Source organism: Gobio gobio, assembly GCF_949357685.1.
Source record: "Gobio gobio genome assembly, chromosome: 15".
Classification (NCBI taxonomy): Eukaryota; Metazoa; Chordata; class Actinopteri; order Cypriniformes; family Gobionidae; genus Gobio; species Gobio gobio.
In genome coordinates, this window is record NC_137108.1 from 33455986 (window position 1) to 33475307 (window position 19322).

The 19322-nt window shown below is 39.2% G+C and overlaps 1 protein-coding gene across 1 annotated transcript; it reads right to left on the reverse strand.

The window, feature by feature from the left end:
* Positions 1-6512: 6512 nt before the first annotated feature.
* On the reverse strand, positions 6513-18295 carry faxcb (failed axon connections homolog, metaxin like GST domain containing b). The gene is made up of 6 exons (XM_079836306.1): positions 17850-18295; positions 16044-16179; positions 15602-15798; positions 12689-12906; positions 10122-10238; positions 6513-8993 (listed from the first exon to the last, which is right to left on the reverse strand). The coding sequence occupies exons 1-6, from the start codon at positions 18107-18109 to the stop codon at positions 8701-8703; spliced, it is 1221 nt and encodes a 406-aa protein (XP_079692432.1). The 5' UTR covers positions 18110-18295; the 3' UTR covers positions 6513-8700.
* Positions 18296-19322: the final 1027 nt, after the last annotated feature.

Here is a 19322-nt window from a genome sequence, read left to right on the forward strand (position 1 = left end):
CTAGAGCAGATAGTCTAAAGCGCAGCGCTCCGAGCGCACACACTAAAGAACGCGGGCCGGCATTGTTCCGCCCGCCAGGGCCGTGCTGTCATGCGGCGTACAAGCCATCCCCCCAGAGCCAAGGTCTTAGCGTGTCAGTGTCCCGGGCCCATTGTCTCTGCGTTTTTTAATTTCTGGGACGCAATCGAGTGTGACGCCAAAATGTTTACCTAGCGTGTCTGCCTTACCCATGAAGTGAGGAAAATAATAAAAGACAGAGAAAGGGAAAAAACATGTCCAAGGGTCTCAGCACAAAATAATCCACCGTAATGCTAGAGAGTTTAAAGAGGCTTTGCCAATATCCCTCTGTTTTCAGGAGGGAAAAAAAGAGGAGGGAGAGATAAAGAGCCAGGAGAAACCCATCAGGAGAGAGAGAGAAAGCTGCTAAAAAACCCCTCAGCCTCAATGGGATTGCTAATGATTGTTTTTAGAGAACAACAATTGTGGTATTAGGGCATAAGCAGCTGAAGATAACATCCAGGGGAAGAGAAACAGCAGCTTGGGGAAGGAGATAATGAGGGAAAAGTAGGGGATTCTGGGATGGGGGCCCGCTCTGTTGCTCCGATGCCCCTCTCAGTCATGGGGTATCAAAGTGACTCGCCCTCTCTCTTTCTCTCTTTTGAAAAAGTACCTGCTCTAATCCACCAAGACGACGGGGGTTGAAGACGTCCTTGCAGAGCAGATCGTGAAAAGCTGTAGGTCAGAGAACATGCACCCTCAGAAGCATCAAAAGTGAGAGTGGCTTCTCTGTCGTCATCCATTTGTGAGACAAATGGTCAGACATATGTGGGTCTTTGCAAAGAATATGATCAAGAACATGGCACATTCGCATTCGATTCAAAACAGGAGCTTACCGCGAGCTTATCGTTTCTGGCTCTGTCCGAGGAGGCTTTGAGAAGCGATGTCGGTGGAAAGACCAGCCCACACACATACAAACTCCCCCTGGCTCTTGTCCAGCAGGCGAGGAGACTCGTCCAAAACAAACCGGGTGCCAACAGGCAAACAAAGGCGTAATTGGTGAAGAAAACAGCGCCACCTGTTGGCGTTGTAGCCCGGTCTTTATGAACCACACCTGAGTCTGGCTGCCAAGGCTGAGGGGAGCGAGGTCTTCGGGAGGGCCCAGGGAGTCACCTGGCACATGCAGAGCTGCACTCTGGGCTCATGTGGGCCGTTTTATTCCCATCTCTCTGGATCCACAAAACACACACAAACAGGAAGACAGCGGGGGGCAGATGGAAGGGTCACTTTCTCTGCCAGGTGGCCAGGGGGCCTGAGGATGAAGCCAGATACGGTTTTCTCGTATAACACACACACACACACACACACACACACACACACACACACACACACACACACACACACACACACACACACACAGACTGAGAAATACAGAAGTATTATACACATAACGGTTCAAAGAAATGGGCATAGATTGTAGACATTCTTCACATTTATTGTTATGGTCTTTGTATATTTCATTTTATAGGACAGATTGGAGAGACAGGGAAATAGAATGGGATCGAGACAACACAGGCTGGATTCCAGATATCTTGATTCACTGCCTTACAATTCCCTGTTTATACCAGACGGTGTGAAGGAAGCATGTTCCATATGGATTGTGGAATATGTGTTGACTTTCAGCCGTGTTTGTGACTTTTCCTAGAGCCAGTGTGCAAACAAGTGAGCAGATGACTGAATGAATAAATGAAAGTATAGCAGAGCGAGTCCCTGCCATGTTCCTGCATGCTGATTACCCATAAGACTGGTTTTATTCTAAACCATTTAAACACACACACACACACATGCACACTCTAACTCTTTTGAAAGCAAACTCAGTATCTATCAATCATTTTTAACAAATCAGTAGTTCATAATTTAACTAAGTTATGTTCAAATCCAGTCCTTATATATTATCTCAGACTTAGGCTATATTATAACCCTAGATATTTTATCGTTAGAAATTTTGCTATATCGTTTATATTGCGGTATTAAAATATACACATAGCAGATAAAAAGTAGGACTTCCATGATGTTAAAAAAGGTGAATGTGAAAAAAGTACGTTACTTGCACTTACACACCCTAAGCACGCACAGAAAGCCACCTATCTCAGACTCTCTCTCTCTCTCTTTATTTCACTTTAACGGCTTGTTGCACTTGAATGGTCACAATTATGTCAAAATGTCCATCTTGTGGAGTATTCACATAATCACAATCGTTAATGCCTTAAATGAACATAAACAGGAAAGAAACGGATGTGTGCCAGTAGGTCCGTGCATTTATTCTTAAAGTGACAGCACCCTAATATACCTACTGCCGTCTGTCATCAATCAACAAAAGACAAAGAGAAAATGATCTGCTCTTAAATGAATAACTTTTGTGTCTTTAATAAGAATCAATTTATATGCAATTCATCACAGAGATAAGACATTTGATTATTCAGTTTCTGTAGTAGCCTACATCTACTGAACCTGAAATTTTATTTAATTTTCATCTTTGTTCTACTGCATTAGTTCAATTGATTATTTGCTTCTTTGTTCTTTTTAATAACTAAAATAAAATAACAAAAATAGCTATATCGTGATATATATCGTTATCGTGAAATAAAATGTGTCATCTCGTGAAATAATTTTTGCTGCAGCATTTCATTTTTTACTTAACTGTTAAAAATAAAATGTTTTTGGCTCAAAAATTGGAGGTGGCACATTTACATAAGCATGACGCTTCTGACTATTAGCAGAAACAAACAGGAGCTTTAAAAGGGATTCGCTCTAGGGTCTGAAAGTGGAATGACCTAAAGTCTCCCTGTCTTGGTGCCGAGCGTGTGCAGGCTGTGCCTGCCTCTGCCATCCTCAGTCCAAAGCCACAGATGCTCCAGTGTTTGTGTGTTGACTCTGTGTAATTTGTTTGCACTAATTTGTTTTGGGGTATCAGGGGAGTTCCCTTTTTAATTTGCCTCTCTCTGTTTACCCCTCTTTGTGGAGCACTGATCTGTTAAGCAGCAGTAAGAGCAAGAAAGAGAGAGGAAGAGAGAGAGAGATGGGGTGTAGAAGAGCCTAAATTAAAAGAAGGTACTATGCAGATTGTTTTAAGCTCTGGCTGCTCCGTCGGGCCCAAAGGCCTTGCTCGCAGCCTGCACCTGCTCCATCCCGCGGGAACCTGGTTCCTGATCCGTGGCCCCTCTCCCTCTCCTGTCTCTCTTCTCTTCTCTCTCTATCTCCCTCTCTCTCTCCCCTGCTGTTTCCTCTGCACGCCTCCAGTGCCTGGAAACGCCTTAATCAGCCCTCCTCTGCGCATGAATGGCTGCCACTCATTAGCCTGATTGAAAAGATGGTAGCTCATGCTAAACACACGCATACACACATGCACACACAGGTTGGAAAACATTCACACTCTGACTTTTTGAATATTAGGCCTAAAACCTATATTTAAGCAATTCAAAGTCAGTGTTCGTGTTCCGAATATCAGCATGACAGGTCATAAACAAAAGTTTAAAATTGAGTAACTTATTAACAGTTCAACTAACAAGACATTAATATAAGGCACTTCAATTTCAGACAGAGTATTGTCAGGTACGTGGTCTATTTTTGCTTCACAAATGAAAATACTGGCTTCAAAGTAAATAAAACATCCAAGCAAAATACAGTAGTGGTGTTTGGTTTGAGAATGAAGCAGAGTTTCGAATGAATCAATACAATGAATAAATCAATGACTCACTCATAAAACAAGTCAGGCCCTGTCCCAAATGGCACACTTCATATGCACTTTCGGTCTTGTGGATTTACAATGGCTGCCGTGTGCGCGTGTCCGTTAAGTCCATGAGGCCGTGGGTGTCCCATTTGTTATTTTAGGTCTCAGAAGGGTGCTCGCGAGCACCCCCCTTGCGGTCGATATGCGCCCTCGATGTGCACTTTTGCAGAGCCCGCACTGATGCCATTTGGGACAGGGCCTCACTTGTTTCGTTCCTGAATGAATCAGTGTTCTGAATGAATCAGAAGAACAGTGAATGATTCAATGTCTCACTCACAAAAGCTGCATTCTAAATTGCACAGTAGTAGGCGAAAAAAGTATGAGAAGAGTATCCAAATTCAAGGTATTCATATAACAGTAGGCGAAAAGTACCTGGATGACTTACTACTTCCGGCGAGATTTTTGAAGTGCGCATTTGAAGGACACTTTACTCAGGGCCGGCTCTAGCTCTTTGGTTGCCCTAGGCGAGATTGAGTTTTGCCCCCCCCCCTTAATTGTTAAGCCCACCGGCAACTATAGTTGCCAGTGTATAGTTGTCATTTTCCTTCTGTAAGTATTTTTCTAGATATTATCCATGTTTTATATCTTAATGACACACAAGCAGACAACCAAATAAAGGATTTCAAGAAGAAAAAAAAAGTATTAACTTCCTTCCTGTCACATGAAACTGCCAACTTCCTACCCCTACTTCCAGGGAGCACAACGAAGGCAAACCCTCCCAAAGAAAGGTCATTTTCATGTTACTAATAAGTATTTTTTGTTGACATATATATATCAACATAATCATGAAGGTCTCTAGAATCATCCAAACAAAACAAATCTTACAACAGATCTATAGTTTTTAGTATACTTAGTCAAACATAATACATTTGATTATGAATAAAGATTGATCTGTTGAAAGCAGTTATTTTGAGTTAGATGCTAAATGTTCTCCTCTTATCCATATTTGACATCGAAGGGGTGCATACGACATATTTGCCCACCGGCAACTATAGTTGCCACACATTCAATACGATTTTCAAGAAAAAATTCAAAAACCTGGGGAAAATAAATGCAGAACATGCCATTCAGAAAAAAGTTGGGCACAAATGGGTTAAGTATTTATAAAAACTATATAAACAAAAATGCTCCTATAGTTACTCCAATACTTAAGTGAAAGTTATCAGTTAGGGAAAGAAATTGATTTTACACACTTAAAGCTATATCGTATCGCATATCGAATATCGCATTATTTAACAAGGATATCGCAAATCGCATTTTTCTTCAATATCGCACAGCCCTAAGGATGTTAAAATAAACACAAACAAAAAAAATCACCTTTCAGGGGGGTATTCCAGAAAGCAAGGTTAACTTGCCGTCACATTCACCTTGAACTCCCGGTTGATTAATCCAAACCTTGCTTACTCGAGGTATAGCTGGTTCTAAAAACGAGTCCCGGAGCAAGTTCAGCCAATTCAGAGTATGTTCCCGGTTAACACACAACACATTCTCAACAGAGCAACGAATCAATGATTCACCATGGAAACAGACCCCCCCCAAAAAGTGCGCCATTCTTTTTCCTTCTTCTTTTGTTTAATGGCGAAGTTACATAACCTGCTTAGTGCACATCGCCACCTATTTGGTAGTTGTGCAATCATCTTTTCGTTTAATAAGTAGCCTATTATTCACTGAGAATACGGATTATATTGTTTGTTTGATGCTAATTAATTGAATGCATATCGTGTTAGATGATAAAAAATTAATATATTTGAATTGAATTAACATTTAAACATTACCTTGTTGTAATAGTGCTTTAGAATTTATATGTAATATTATATAACTAACTATATAACAAATTGAGTTATATTAATAATCATAGCCTACATCTGAATACCTTTTAAGCAAACTAACCCTAGAACATAACCTGCTCCGGAGCAGGTTAGAGAGTGAGTTGCTATGGCTACTTACATACCCTGAAAGTTACCTCCGTTTTTGGAACCGAAAGTTGAGGTTATCCGCTTACTTACTTTTAAACATAACCGGGTATGTCACATAACCTGCTTTCTGGAATACCCCCCTGCATGGTTTGTAAGAGAAAAACATGCCACACACACACACACACACACACACACACACACACACACACACACACACACACACACACACACACACACACACACACACACACACACACACACACACACACACACACACACACACACACACACACACACACACACACACACACACACACACACACACACACACACACACACACACACACACACACACACACACACACACACACACACATTGTGTTGCATTGTTGGGTTTTCATGTTTTATGGGGACTTTCCATAGGCGTAATGGTTTTTATACTGTATAAACTGTATTCTATATCCCCCTACACTGCCCCTGCCCCTAAACCTACCCATCATAGGAGACATTCTGCATTTTTACATTTTCAAAAAACACCACTTGTTTTTCACCTAAAAATGTCCCCACAAGGACGAGGATTTCGGATAGTGCCATCTTTGTGGGGACATTTTGTCCCCATAATGTAGGGATTACCAGTCCCCACACACACACACACACACGCACGCACGCACGCACGCACGCACGCACGCACGCACACACACACACACACACACACACACACACACACACACACACACACACACACACACACACACAGCTATTTTGATTGATGTTTTGGATCAATCATTGTCAAACAACCACTCAGTTCAGGATAACTAAGCACTCATGGGATGGTCTCATTTGTGCACATTTTATATTGTAGAATCTGTGCCTACATATATATTTATTATAATCATCATTTTGTTTCCATAGACAGGAAATTAACTCTGTAAAAGTCTATTTATATATACACATATCACAGAATTAAAATGCATCGGTTAATGCACATTTTTGATTTGGCTGCAACTGTTATTAAATCAAAATGACAATCAAAAAAATCACTGAAAAACCTTAATGTTTTTTTTATTAGGCTACTTATATCCCAAAAATAATCTGCAAAATTAAGTAATATTAACACAAAATTCATATGAGACTGGGTTTACAGGGTATTAAACCGGATCTATGCAGGGAATAAATATTTCATAGAAGATTTCCACTGGTGCACTTTACACCAGGTCACACAGACGCACACACACAAACACATGCAGGTAAATGATGTATTACATTTAGCTACTGTATATCATACACACACACATAACACATCTCACTGATTGTACGGACCCTGTTTTAAGTCCTCTCATTTTTCCATCCGTAACTGTACATTGTCCAATGTCTTTGAATAATCTAAAATGTGCAAAACAACAATATGGAAAGTAAACAACAGAAGTCTGCATAAAAGATCGAACCTTCCTGGGATTTGAATAATTTAATTTAGTACAGGCTTGGGTTTCAAGTAAATTCAACAGAAAGAGGGTGATCTCATCATGCTGCTGTTGATCACAACCATTTTTCCCTCAACTAAGGCAAATCCGCTTATCTGCACGCACTACACTTTGGTACACAAATCAGAAACATGGATAAAGAAAATGTATACTCGACCAAGGCTGACTGCTTAGTGTTCACTAGAGGTTTACTGTTGTTATTAATATTGAGAAATGTTCTTTTAAGGCAGAAGCTTGAAGCGATGCCAGCAACGGCCATACAAGTGGCTGCATAGGACCACCTCAATATGTGAATGGTCACAGTGCCCTCTGGTGGTGACATGCAAGCAGGTCTGCATTACAGAATCAAACAGAAAGAGAGACACATGGGGAAGAAGAGAAAAGACTGTCACACACACGTACAAATGGTTGCAGTCAGGCACACAGGTATTAAGCACCATTCAGACTGATCAAGAGTCAGCTGACACTGATGACACACACTGGAGCTTTAACAAATAAAGATGACAGAAAGGGATTCTGTACTATTGTATTAGCCTAAATATTTGGGATGATTGGATTCTCATTTTGTTATTTTAGTATTAAATGCTTTATAAATCTTCATCAGTCCTATTTTTAATAACTTTAGCTGATCTGGGAACAGGAATTATTAGATTTAAAGTCTCCATGAAGTCAAAGCTTTTATTGAATTTGGAATATTGCAGTATTTATTTAAAAAAACAAAATTATTCATGTGCCCTCATAATATTTAATCAAAATAACTTCCCCTACCTCTTTCAACTAATGACGTGTTTGCTGTCGTGAGGGCGGGACAACCTGTCACTAACATGAGATCGACCAATAGCAAACCACAATGATCCAATCAATGGACAAAATGTCCAGCCCTACATTTTTCCTTGTTTGAGAAGCCATTTCACTCGGATATACATCATAATAGGGAAGAAAAGATTATTGCAATTTCCGTTTCATGCCGAATTTAAACAGAAGCGAGTAATTCACACAGATTTAGTTTCAGTTGGCACAAAGGAAATCAGCCTGTCACAAAAAAATTCACCGTCAACCTCACACAAACATCCTAGAATCATGCAGGCTAGTGTTTAACTACATGATTCTGTTCAACGTTTGAGAGAAAACACATGTTTAGAAATTCCTTGACGGGTGTTACAAATTCAATGAGCGGAATTTCACTTGAAATGAAAGCCAATTCAAAACCATACTGAATCTGAGGACAAATGAACAGTTGTAATGTAAGACATCTGAGAAAGATGGATGAGATATAATGTTTTTACAAGGGTAACTGTTCAAGGATGATCTTTTACACGTCTCACTGGGAACTAAAGCGAGCGTCCGACTGTTGCGGTGTAAATCTTGAGGCGTACATGTCCCTGACTGATGCCACGTTGTATACACATATTTTGTTTTCCATCAAAGTGGGATTTATCCAGGCATGAAATATCAATATCAGTTTTGTGTGCCACCAGATGATACAGCAGATGAAACGCAACCACCTCTTTTAGATTTAACCCTTGACCTGCTCCACATCTGAGCCGTCTACTTCAATGTCAGAGTCTGAGAGCGAGTGTACAGAATGGTCTGAGTCTTGAGAGTTTGTGTTACTGAGTGAGAGCAGGCTTAGATCGCTCTCCTCTAAAGTGTCTGTCCTGGAAAAGAGACCAAGGTCCAGCTGGCAGGTGGGCGTCCCGCTGCTGTTGTTGTCGCTGTCATAACAGAAGTCCTCTAAGTCCACAAACCACTCAGGCCAGAACTTCCTCCGTATGCGCTCACAGTACATGGCGAGGTTGATCAGTTCTCCTGTGGACAGATAAACGTAATTGTTTATTGTGTAGCTTTCGTGAAACATGTCAAACAGGGTTAGCTGAGAATAAATGTTAATTATGTAGAAGAAAATGTTCTAAATAGAATCTTAAAGGGTACTTTCGGGTGCTTCATATATGGGTTCCTTTTAGGGATTCCCAGGATTTACTTTTAATTCATTTTTAATGTTAATTAAACTTTATGAATTAAGCAACTCATAAACATACTTTATCACAATAAGAAATATTAAATAACCCGTTAAACATGAAAGTATTGTGCAATAATTTAAGGACATTTCTCCTTATATAGAATCTTTTTGGCATAAGGGATTCTTTAAAATTGAGTCAGGAACTCTAGTGTTCTATATAGAATGGTTTTGGTTTGGTTTGGGTATTATGGTTTGGTTTGTTGTGGGTATTATTTCTTTAAGAATACAGCAACATATTTCTATACTGGTGAGGTGGATTAGCATGCAGACATGTTACATAAATAAATGCCTGTAATGCCATCTAGTGGATAAACTTAATAGTAACGTTCAACAAACTGCCATGCAAGGGCTCAAAAATGTAAAATAGTTTATCCAAAAAATTAAAATTCCAATACCTGGAACACAAAAGAAGATGTCAATCAGAATGTTCACGCTGCTTTTTAAAAAAGCAACTAAAGTGAATGTGCTGTTGAGCTCCAAAAATAACAAATGTACCCCAAAGTACCATAAACAAAATCCAAATGACTTGTGCACTATATGTTAAATATTCTGAAACCATATGATCACAAACAGACCATAGCTTGAGTAGTTGCAAATCTTACTTTTTTCTCCTTATAGTACTCATCCCCACTCACCAACATTGTATAGAATACAACAATATGAATATTCTGTCTAATCTCCTTTCTCATTGAAAAAACAAATTCATGCATGTTTGGAACAACATGAGGTTGAGTATTATTGGACAAACTGTCCCTTTAAATAACACAACAACAAAACTCCACGTGCACGTATCTCACATTTGTTCTCCAAATATTACTACTTGTGTTTTAATCGGCTAGACAACAATATCCGTGACTGATGCCGAGCGTTATGTTTCTATTAGGCATGCAAAACTGCAGTTGTGAGTTCTTGCTCACCTTTAATGAGCTGCTCGGGTCGTGTGCCAGGCAGCGTCCACATGGCTTGTGCAAGGTGACCGAACACTGTGGCATCCACACTGGACAGCTTGGGACCCATGATGTACTTCTTATCCCCTGGCAATCCAGAAAATAAATATCAAGCCCCAGGCATAATGTAAGAAAATAACATAATCTTCTTTAAGATTGTTTCAAAAACACATAGCCTTAAAACAGCCACTACAAGAAAAGATTTACCCATCAGTTTATTCAGTTATCAGATGGATATGGATTACACAAAACTACAACTACGTATGTAAAATAGTGTCTTCATGTTTTGTAACAGGTGTAGTTTCACTGACACTTGAGCTATATGATTCATTCCACCAAAGACTACATTACCCATAATCCTTTGCCCGGACTCATCATCACACATTGTTTGCACCTGTCTCATTACCTCATTACCCAATTACCCCAGCCTATATAGACCATGTTCACTCTGTCATTCACTGCAAAGTCTTGTTTGTTGTATAACTGCATTTCTGAGTGGTTTCCCTTGTCCCTTGTCCCTTGTCCCTTGTCCCTTGTCCCTTGTCCCTTGTCCCTTGTCCCTTGTCCCTTGTCCCTTGTCCCTTGTCCCTTGTCCCTTGTCCCTTGTCCCTTGTCCCTTGTCTCTTGGTTTTGGATTACTTGCCCGTTCCGTGGATTACCCTTTTGCCTTTCTCTCCTGTCTTGTTTGCTTGTTTGGACTGCTTGCATGTGTACAACCTTTTGCCAGTTTTTTGACTATGAGTGTGGATTACCCTTAGTTTAATAAAGCTGCATTTGGATCCTAAACCTTCTGTCTCAGAGCAATTACCTTACAATGATACTAACATATAGTTTTCATTTAAATATTAAAGGTATACTATGTGACTTTGGTAACACTTTACAATAAGGTTTCATTTGTTAACTAATGTATTAATGTATTAACTAACATGAGCAATACATTTGTATTGTGTTAACGTTAGTTAATAAAAAATACAGCTGTTCATTGTTTGTTCATGTTAACCAATGTTAACAAATACAACTTTTGTATGTATTAGTAAATGTTGAAATGGACATTAACAGATGAATAAATGCTGTTGGTAGTTCATCATTAGTTCTTGTTAACTAATGTAGTTAACTAATTTTAACTAATGAAACCTTATTGTAAAGTGTTACCATTACTTTTTTGTTCAAAATTAACTACATTTAAATAATGAGTCAATGAATCATCAATCCTTCTTCCAAAACTTGTTTTTGTCTTTCCCTGATTCACTTTAGTAAACCTATTATTAGTAAACCTATTATAAGTGTTTTTATTTTAGTCCTAGTGGGATGATTTTCGCATGTCACTTGTCCATGCGTGTTTTGACATTTTTTTGTAAATGGAGAAGAATTGCTCCGGCTATTTTGATGCATGTAGCTGTGGGAGTGGCATACATAAGTGTCACAATGAGCAGAGGAGAGTCTGCTGGCAAAAAGAGAATGCGACAGAGCTCGTAATAAAATGAGAATCAACATTGGCTTTGCTTTTTGGAGATGGCGAGCCGAGAACTGAGAGGTTTGAAATGTAGTACAAGTAACGCGGATATGGTGTAAATTGCCACATGTAGTTCTCGAATGGCTCGTTTCGACCGAGTGGTAGGTACGGTTCAGTACGTTATGCAATTTTTGCCGTTTCCATTGTCAGAAGTTGTGAATGGTACCCTATTTCCGATCCGTACTGTACCACCTTTTTGGCACCCTTCTGTTGGGGTACCTAGCACAGTAATCCGTTACTAAAGGGTGGAGCTAGACTCACTTCAGAATGTTGATTGGTTGACAAAGAATCATCACTTGCGTGTGATTTTTCGGCTGTGTTTTTTTCCTTGCAGCCTGCAGCCATGGCTCAAACAAAGTGTGTCTTCTTCTTGTGACAACAGCCACATGCTGAGAAGCAAGAACAAGACCTGCTGTATGTCATCCATAGTTGTTTACTGTGTCACTTTCTTCTTCACACGAGAATGACGTTGATCGCTACACCACGCCTATCATAATGGTACTGTTGGCGGTGGAAACACAAGCCGGATCAGGGTTTACGGTCCAGAATCATACAGTACTGAACTGTACCGCACCGCTCGGTGGAAACGAGCCATAACAGAGTTCATTGTAAAGCATAATCTTATCTGCTGTGATACAATTATTTCATTATGGTTATTGTGGTGCTGTGTTGGAATTTATTTTCAAGGAAGTACCGTGTCTATTAATGGGTATAGCTACAGTAACGTCTTCAGCTAGTCAGCTTGAGATCCTTTCCATCTAAACTGGTTGTATCTCTTAAGCCTAGTAGTGAATGCTTTATGAGCAGTAGGATAATCTCTCTCTTTTTTAGTTACGAAAAAGAATCCTATTCATCCGCACAGTCATGCAGAGCCGAAGCACAACCAAAATAATGTTCTTCCGCAAAATGCATGCAGTTTTGTTTTTTAGAGTTACATAGTGTGCCTTTAAATATTGTGATCACATCCCAAAAACATGCCACTGTCAAAGTATAACTTTAAACCTCTATTTCTTGTTCTCCTCACCTAGCAGTGTGGCCAGTGTGCGCATGTCCTTCTCCATAAGGGCATAAACCTCCTCTTTAGTGAAGCAGCCAATGCCATGGCAGTACATCTCCCTCTTTACAATCCCACCAGTCAGTTGGCACAAGATCCATTTGAGCAGGTCACTGAGGGGTCCGGGAAGGTCCAGCATCCTCTGAGTCTCCTGAACATTATCCACCCACTGACAGTATGCAATGGTCCTGTGAGGACAAGAGAGAAAGAAGAGTGAATTAGAGGTGATTCCCTCCATAAGTATGTATAGAGGCATTTGTACTGTGGGGAAAAAAGGTCATATAATGAAGACAACCTGTCCTTTTTGTATGGGTTTCAAACTTTAAGTCTTTAGAAAGCAGATTATGTGCATTATAACCATAGAATAGCTAATAACCATAGAATAGAACGTACGGCAGTTTAGACTAACATATTTTAAAACTTTACTGTGCTCTATTATGTATGCATGTACTGTATATTTAAATGCATTATACATTCAACATTTAGCAGCTGCTTTTATCTAAAACAGCTTAAAGATAAGGAAATCTACAACAAATAATTGATCATGAGCACACGCGATTCATCATAATATGGGCTTATTTATAATTCAGAGTTTATTATAACTGAGTGCAGCCTTAGTATCACACAGAAAACAAACTCAGTTTGGCCTTTGAGATTAAACTTTGAATGAATTCTCTGCTCTGTGATTATCTGAATCTATTTAATTAAAGCTGCCTTCTAATTAACTTCTTTGCACACTAGGCAATGCATTAATAAAAGCTGTTCATCCAAAATGGCTTCAAGCGCTCTTTGGGTTCATGGCTTTGAACTCACCACTTGGAATTTACAATCAGGTTTAAATCAGATTCAAAGCTTTAGTGTGTAAGTTCTGAGGCAAAAATAATGCCTTTATTCCATCATGTTGCTTTGACCAACATGGCATTTTAATCTGTAATGACATAATACATAGATTCCATGAAACAGTACTATACGCTACACACTATTTCTAGTCTTAATCTGAAATTACAATGTCTTTTCATTTAAAATCGGTCAAGTGGGTTCATTTCCGGACCAAATCCCACCAGCGCTATAATCCAGATTTTCTATCTATATCCCAGTATGACATCCATAACTCTTTATAGCTCAATAAATGTCCTTTCTCAGCAAGCTTTTCAGCTGACATACACAACACCACTCCGAAGTGGACAGATATTTCAAACCCTTGAATTATTCAATCAATAGCCATGTGGGAGCCTATATATAGCACAATGTAAAGTGTTTCTGACAATGTGAATACAGAATGCACAAGAAAAAAAAAGAAGAATTAATTGGAAGGAAGCTAATAATTCAAAAGCAATGAAGAGGAGGAAAATAGTGTCTATACCGTTGCTCTTCCCCCACCTTGATATTTTTTCCAGTATAATGCTTACTCTAACACACCCAATGTGTAGGATATCATTCTTTTTATAAACCTGATGCCTGCACTGCAAATCCTGCCAGCTGTACACTCCAAGCTTATTATGCATATTGTTTTATTTCAATGCGTTACTATTATGGACTGTATGGACTATGGAATTTATTATGCAAACAGAAACTGCAATTTTTCAAGGATTGAAATCTTACAATGATGAAGATTACTAATAATAACTAAGGTCTAGTTAAAATCATGACTCACATACTAAATCAAAGAAGTACCAAGTCTAAAATTCTGACAAAAAAATCATTACTATTCGATAGAATAATATATAAAAACATTTTTTGTTATATGTAATTATAATGTATTATATGTAAAAAATTATATGCATTTCATTTAATTAATTAGCATTTTATTATTATACATTTAAATATATTCACCAACCTAAATGATGAATCTTGATTTATACTTTTGGGTAGGGCTGTGCGCTATTGAAGAAAAATGCGATATGCAATACCTTGAATTAAATAATGTGATATTCGATATGCGATTCGATATTGCTTTAATGTGTAAAATCCATTTAAAAATTATTTAAAAACTGAGAATGATACCATTTATGTGTTTCACATTCTTTCTGGGAAAAGAAAGCGTTACTACAACTTCTGAAAGTGACCAGCAGTGTTTTAGCAAAAATTAATGTCACAAATCTGACAATATAATTTTAACATCAATGTAAACAAACAAAAAATGTAATGCCAATATTTAAATACCAAAAACTCTTTGACTTGGTACACTGATACATAATAAAGCTACAAAGGTTATTCAGCCAAGAGCACTGAGTGATTATCTCTTTTTCTTTTGTTGTTTGACAGACAGCGGCAGGTTTACTGTATATTAGCAGGTTTACTATAAACCGCATTTGGTTTCTTTCCCCAACTGATATCGTTCACTTAAAGCATAACCGACTGTGCTTACATGAATACTCATCAAGACGGCCATTTTGACACAACTGTGTGTGTATTTGACAGTTAGAGTGACTAGCAAGACACAAAACAGAACTGAAGGGATCACACGCTTTCAGAAAGGTGGATTGTGCGCACATTTCGGTGTGTGTGTCAGACAGCACAAGACTGCAAGGAGTTGTTTTTCGCAAGTTATTGCATTTAATAACTCTTTTTAACGTTAAGCAAGTCACATAAGTAACAGTCGTGTACCCATTCTCTGCTATATGCGTCGACCTAAAACGTACACTTTTCACAATGTTGAAGTAGCCTATTAAAATCATTCAGATATTTCGTGCCATTGCGATATGCATATCGCGATATGAACATTTGCGATATTTCGATAATTTCGACCATTGTGCATGTTACGTTAGAAGGGAAAACCACTGCTCTAGTCAATAATTAGTTAGTGCATATTTGTCCCTCCCATTCCAGCAATGGCTCAGTAGCAGGAGAGTGACTCATTCTGAATGCCAGTACATGACTCACCAGTACAAGTGTTCCTCCACCATCGTGGTGATGGCCCGCGCCACCGCCTGCTCCTGAGTGCTCAGACTCTTGTTCAAGCTCACACCAAGTTTCTCCTCCAGAAAGTCAATTATAAATTCTGTTCCACATACCTGCTCGTAGTTATACTCAACCCAAGGCATCTTGCCCTGGGAAGATAGGCTTCCGTCAAAGTAATTCTGCAATGAAGAAAATATAATGAGGGTGAAAAGATGTAAATATTAATAATTATAATAATAATCATTATCTTTATTCTGGGACATCTGGATGTGAATGAAAAACAAAAAAAACACTCTTATTTTCTAAGGGCTTTCATGAATTTCATTGACATTTCAACAGCAGATGTTGCAACTTCCAATAACTGCATGTAACCACTGATCAAAAGACATGGACTCCATGATCCATACTGCTCCTTCATGCATACTTGATAGGGCAGATCAACCATGCGCAGATATGTCTCCATTTTCAGGCAGAAAGGTGACAGGCTTGGCACCCCGTTTTTTGGCCTGGAGAACTGGTGAAGGATGATGGCGTCTTTAGAATCCAACTCTTGCTCTTTCCTGTAAGGAGACGATCAACCAGAGATTGTAAAATCAGACTATTTGAGATTTCAATATGAGCAGATATATAGTAAGTCAAAATACTGATGGTTAAATACTAGAATCAGACATGTAACAACTTTACATGTATTCATTTGCCATGCTTTTATATATATAAGGACTTATAGGATTCACGGTATGCATTTTATTATCAAATTTGTTCCCTGAGAGAATCCATCACCCTGTCATTTTAAAGCATCATGCTTTACCAGTTGAAGTACAGAGAGAAAATTGATTTACAAGAACACAACTTAGCCTTAAAAGCAGGCAGCTATTTAGCCCCCCAAAATCTTGTGGAATGCAGTGGAAAACACCTTATACTATAATTATGTGAAAACAGCAGGATGTGTGTGGGAGGAAAGAGGCAGATCTTATTTTACAAGCAGCAAATACAAGCAGTCCAAGCCTGAGCTTTCAAAACAACACAACCCAGTCCTATTCTGATCACAGACAATTTTAGAAACAACAGGCTAATACACATTCTTCAATCGCAATACATAATCTAAAACAGGACAAATCTCTCATTTCTACACCCAAAGAGCCAACAACAAATACAGATTTCCAAATTAGAACACAGTTTAAGAGTGAAGTTGGAGATTAATTTGCATAATGATTATACAACATACACCTGCAGGTCTGTAATTTACCATGATGGTAACAGAAAGATAGGCTACTCTTGACAAAATTAAGATCACAGAAAGTTTGCCTTATGCATTGTTTTGTGGTATGTAATTCTCAGAGTTGACAAACTGACACGTGTCATTAACTAGGCCAAAACAACACACTCCAGGACTTATTTTCCCAATTGATATAAAAAGACCATTCAGTTTTATAAGGACTCTCCACTCGCTCCCCCTCTCAGCTTTACAAGCTTCCTTGCAACTCTAAAATGAACATTCTTATGCACTAACAATGTATATGTATGTCTAATGTTTGTTTATTGCACACATTTGTCTTTTTACGTCAACACCAAATACTAATTTCCATTCTATGACAAACTGAACAGATAATAAAGCATAGAAAGCAAGAATGCTGCAGGGCTGAGGACTCAAACATGACGCTGTCCACTGCTTGTGGTGCTGAAACCCCCCAGATAAGTATTGTATGCGGATGAGAACGTCTTTTGCCACATTAAAACAGCTGTAAGTCTGTAAATTAAGACTTCCAACAGCCCACCTGAATTTATTAGGTAAATGGCCATCAGATAAGAAAGGTCGCTTGCACAACACAAGTCAAGGACATCACGATTCAGTGAAGTAAACAGTCACGATCACGTGCCGCATAATATGACGCTTCGCTTACACCAGGAACGAATTTATTAAGGTGCTTTTGTTCTATGCCAATGTAAACACGAGTAATTCCAGCTGAATACTTATGACAGGGCGTTTTCATATGCTCCAGTGCGGCCAAAACCCGCTTGTGCATGTCATTTATAAACGTGACTTGATGCAACCCAGCGGACGCGAGCTCAAAGAAAACACGGAGAAACTCACTGGAACTGGCACTGCCATGCGTACTAATATTTACATTCTCTAGACAGGTTCAAATGTATAAAGTATTTATGATGAGATATGACAAACAATAACAGATGGTAATTTCATATGTCATGTGACACAGGCCAAAGCACTGACCTGATGGAGAGCAGCTCGTGCAGTAGATACGCAGCCGCAGCCAGCAGGGCACCTCCGGTGATGTAAAGCGTCTTCCTCCACCAGGAATCCGATACCAATCCCGACATGATCCTACCGAGATCCTGCACAGGGACGGCAACTATGTACCCATACAATAAGTGACGCTCATCAGAGCCACACAACCCGAAGGACGGGCTCTGATTCCGGCCGAGATCAACCACGAACGACCGGGAGGAGGCGAAACCAGCAACCCAGTACATTATCTCTCTCCCCCCGCTTCCTCCAACGAATTCCACGCCACTTCATTTATCCATATAAATATGGACAAGTGTTACATGGTTGCGTGCTATGTCGGCCTCGTAAAGCAACAGAAAGGCATTTTTTAACGGGATTCGGCTCCCGCACGCAGCTCCGCATCCTCCTTTGTTGCTGTGCTGGAGCTGAGTGACGTCACGGCGCATCACACATGGGAACTAAGCAAAGAATCACATTCAGGCTTTTTATTAAACTAAATACGCAGGCCTAAGCATAATGTGAGGGACACATAGTTTTACATAGAGCAGGGGTTTTCAAACGTTATGATGCCAAGGACCCCCAAATATGATTAACCTTTTATGAGGGACCCTTTATCTAAACTGTTAGATAAATAGTAAGTGTGACATTATAAATACAACATTATTGTTTCCAAACTTAAATTGGCTATACTTAATGTTGGATGTATATACCAGAAGAACATTTTCAATGACAAATTTTTTGTATGAGCAACTTTCACAATAAATGTAATCAGCTTACATGTTGCATTAATTACACTGCCTTACAACCCCAGTGAGCGAGATAAAGGGCACTATAGTGAGAAAAACTCACTAGAAAGATACAAAGCAAACATATACAATTCTGGAAAGTATGTATATGGCAAGACAGGAGAGAAACATTTACATTTATGCATTTAGCAGACGCTTTTATCCAAAGCGACTTACAACTTGGGGGTACACAAAGCGATTGGTCATGAAGAGTCGAGTAAGCGCAACAAGTGCCTGAAATACTGAGACCGTGTACATTGCTCAGTGTAGCACAGGCTAGAGTAGGGAGGGGAAAAAGGAGGAGAAAGAGGAAAGGAAGGTTTTTTTTTAAGTGCTCACGGAAGAGCTGAGTTTTTAGTTGACTTTTGAATGATGTCAATGATTCTGCGTTTCGGATGGCGTTGGGAAAATCATTCCACCAGCTTGGAACGTTGAATGAAAATGTTCTGGAACATTTATGTTTGGTAGACTTGATCCATTTTTGCTGCATTCATCCCTGAAATTTTCTGGGGACCCCTTAAAACCTTCTGGAGGACCCCTGGGGGTCCCCAGACCACAGTTTGAAAACCCCTGACATAGAGTTACATATTATATAGTCAAAAGTTTTGGGACATCTGCCCTTTACATGCACATGAACTTAATGACATCCCATTCTTAATCTGTAGGGTTTAAT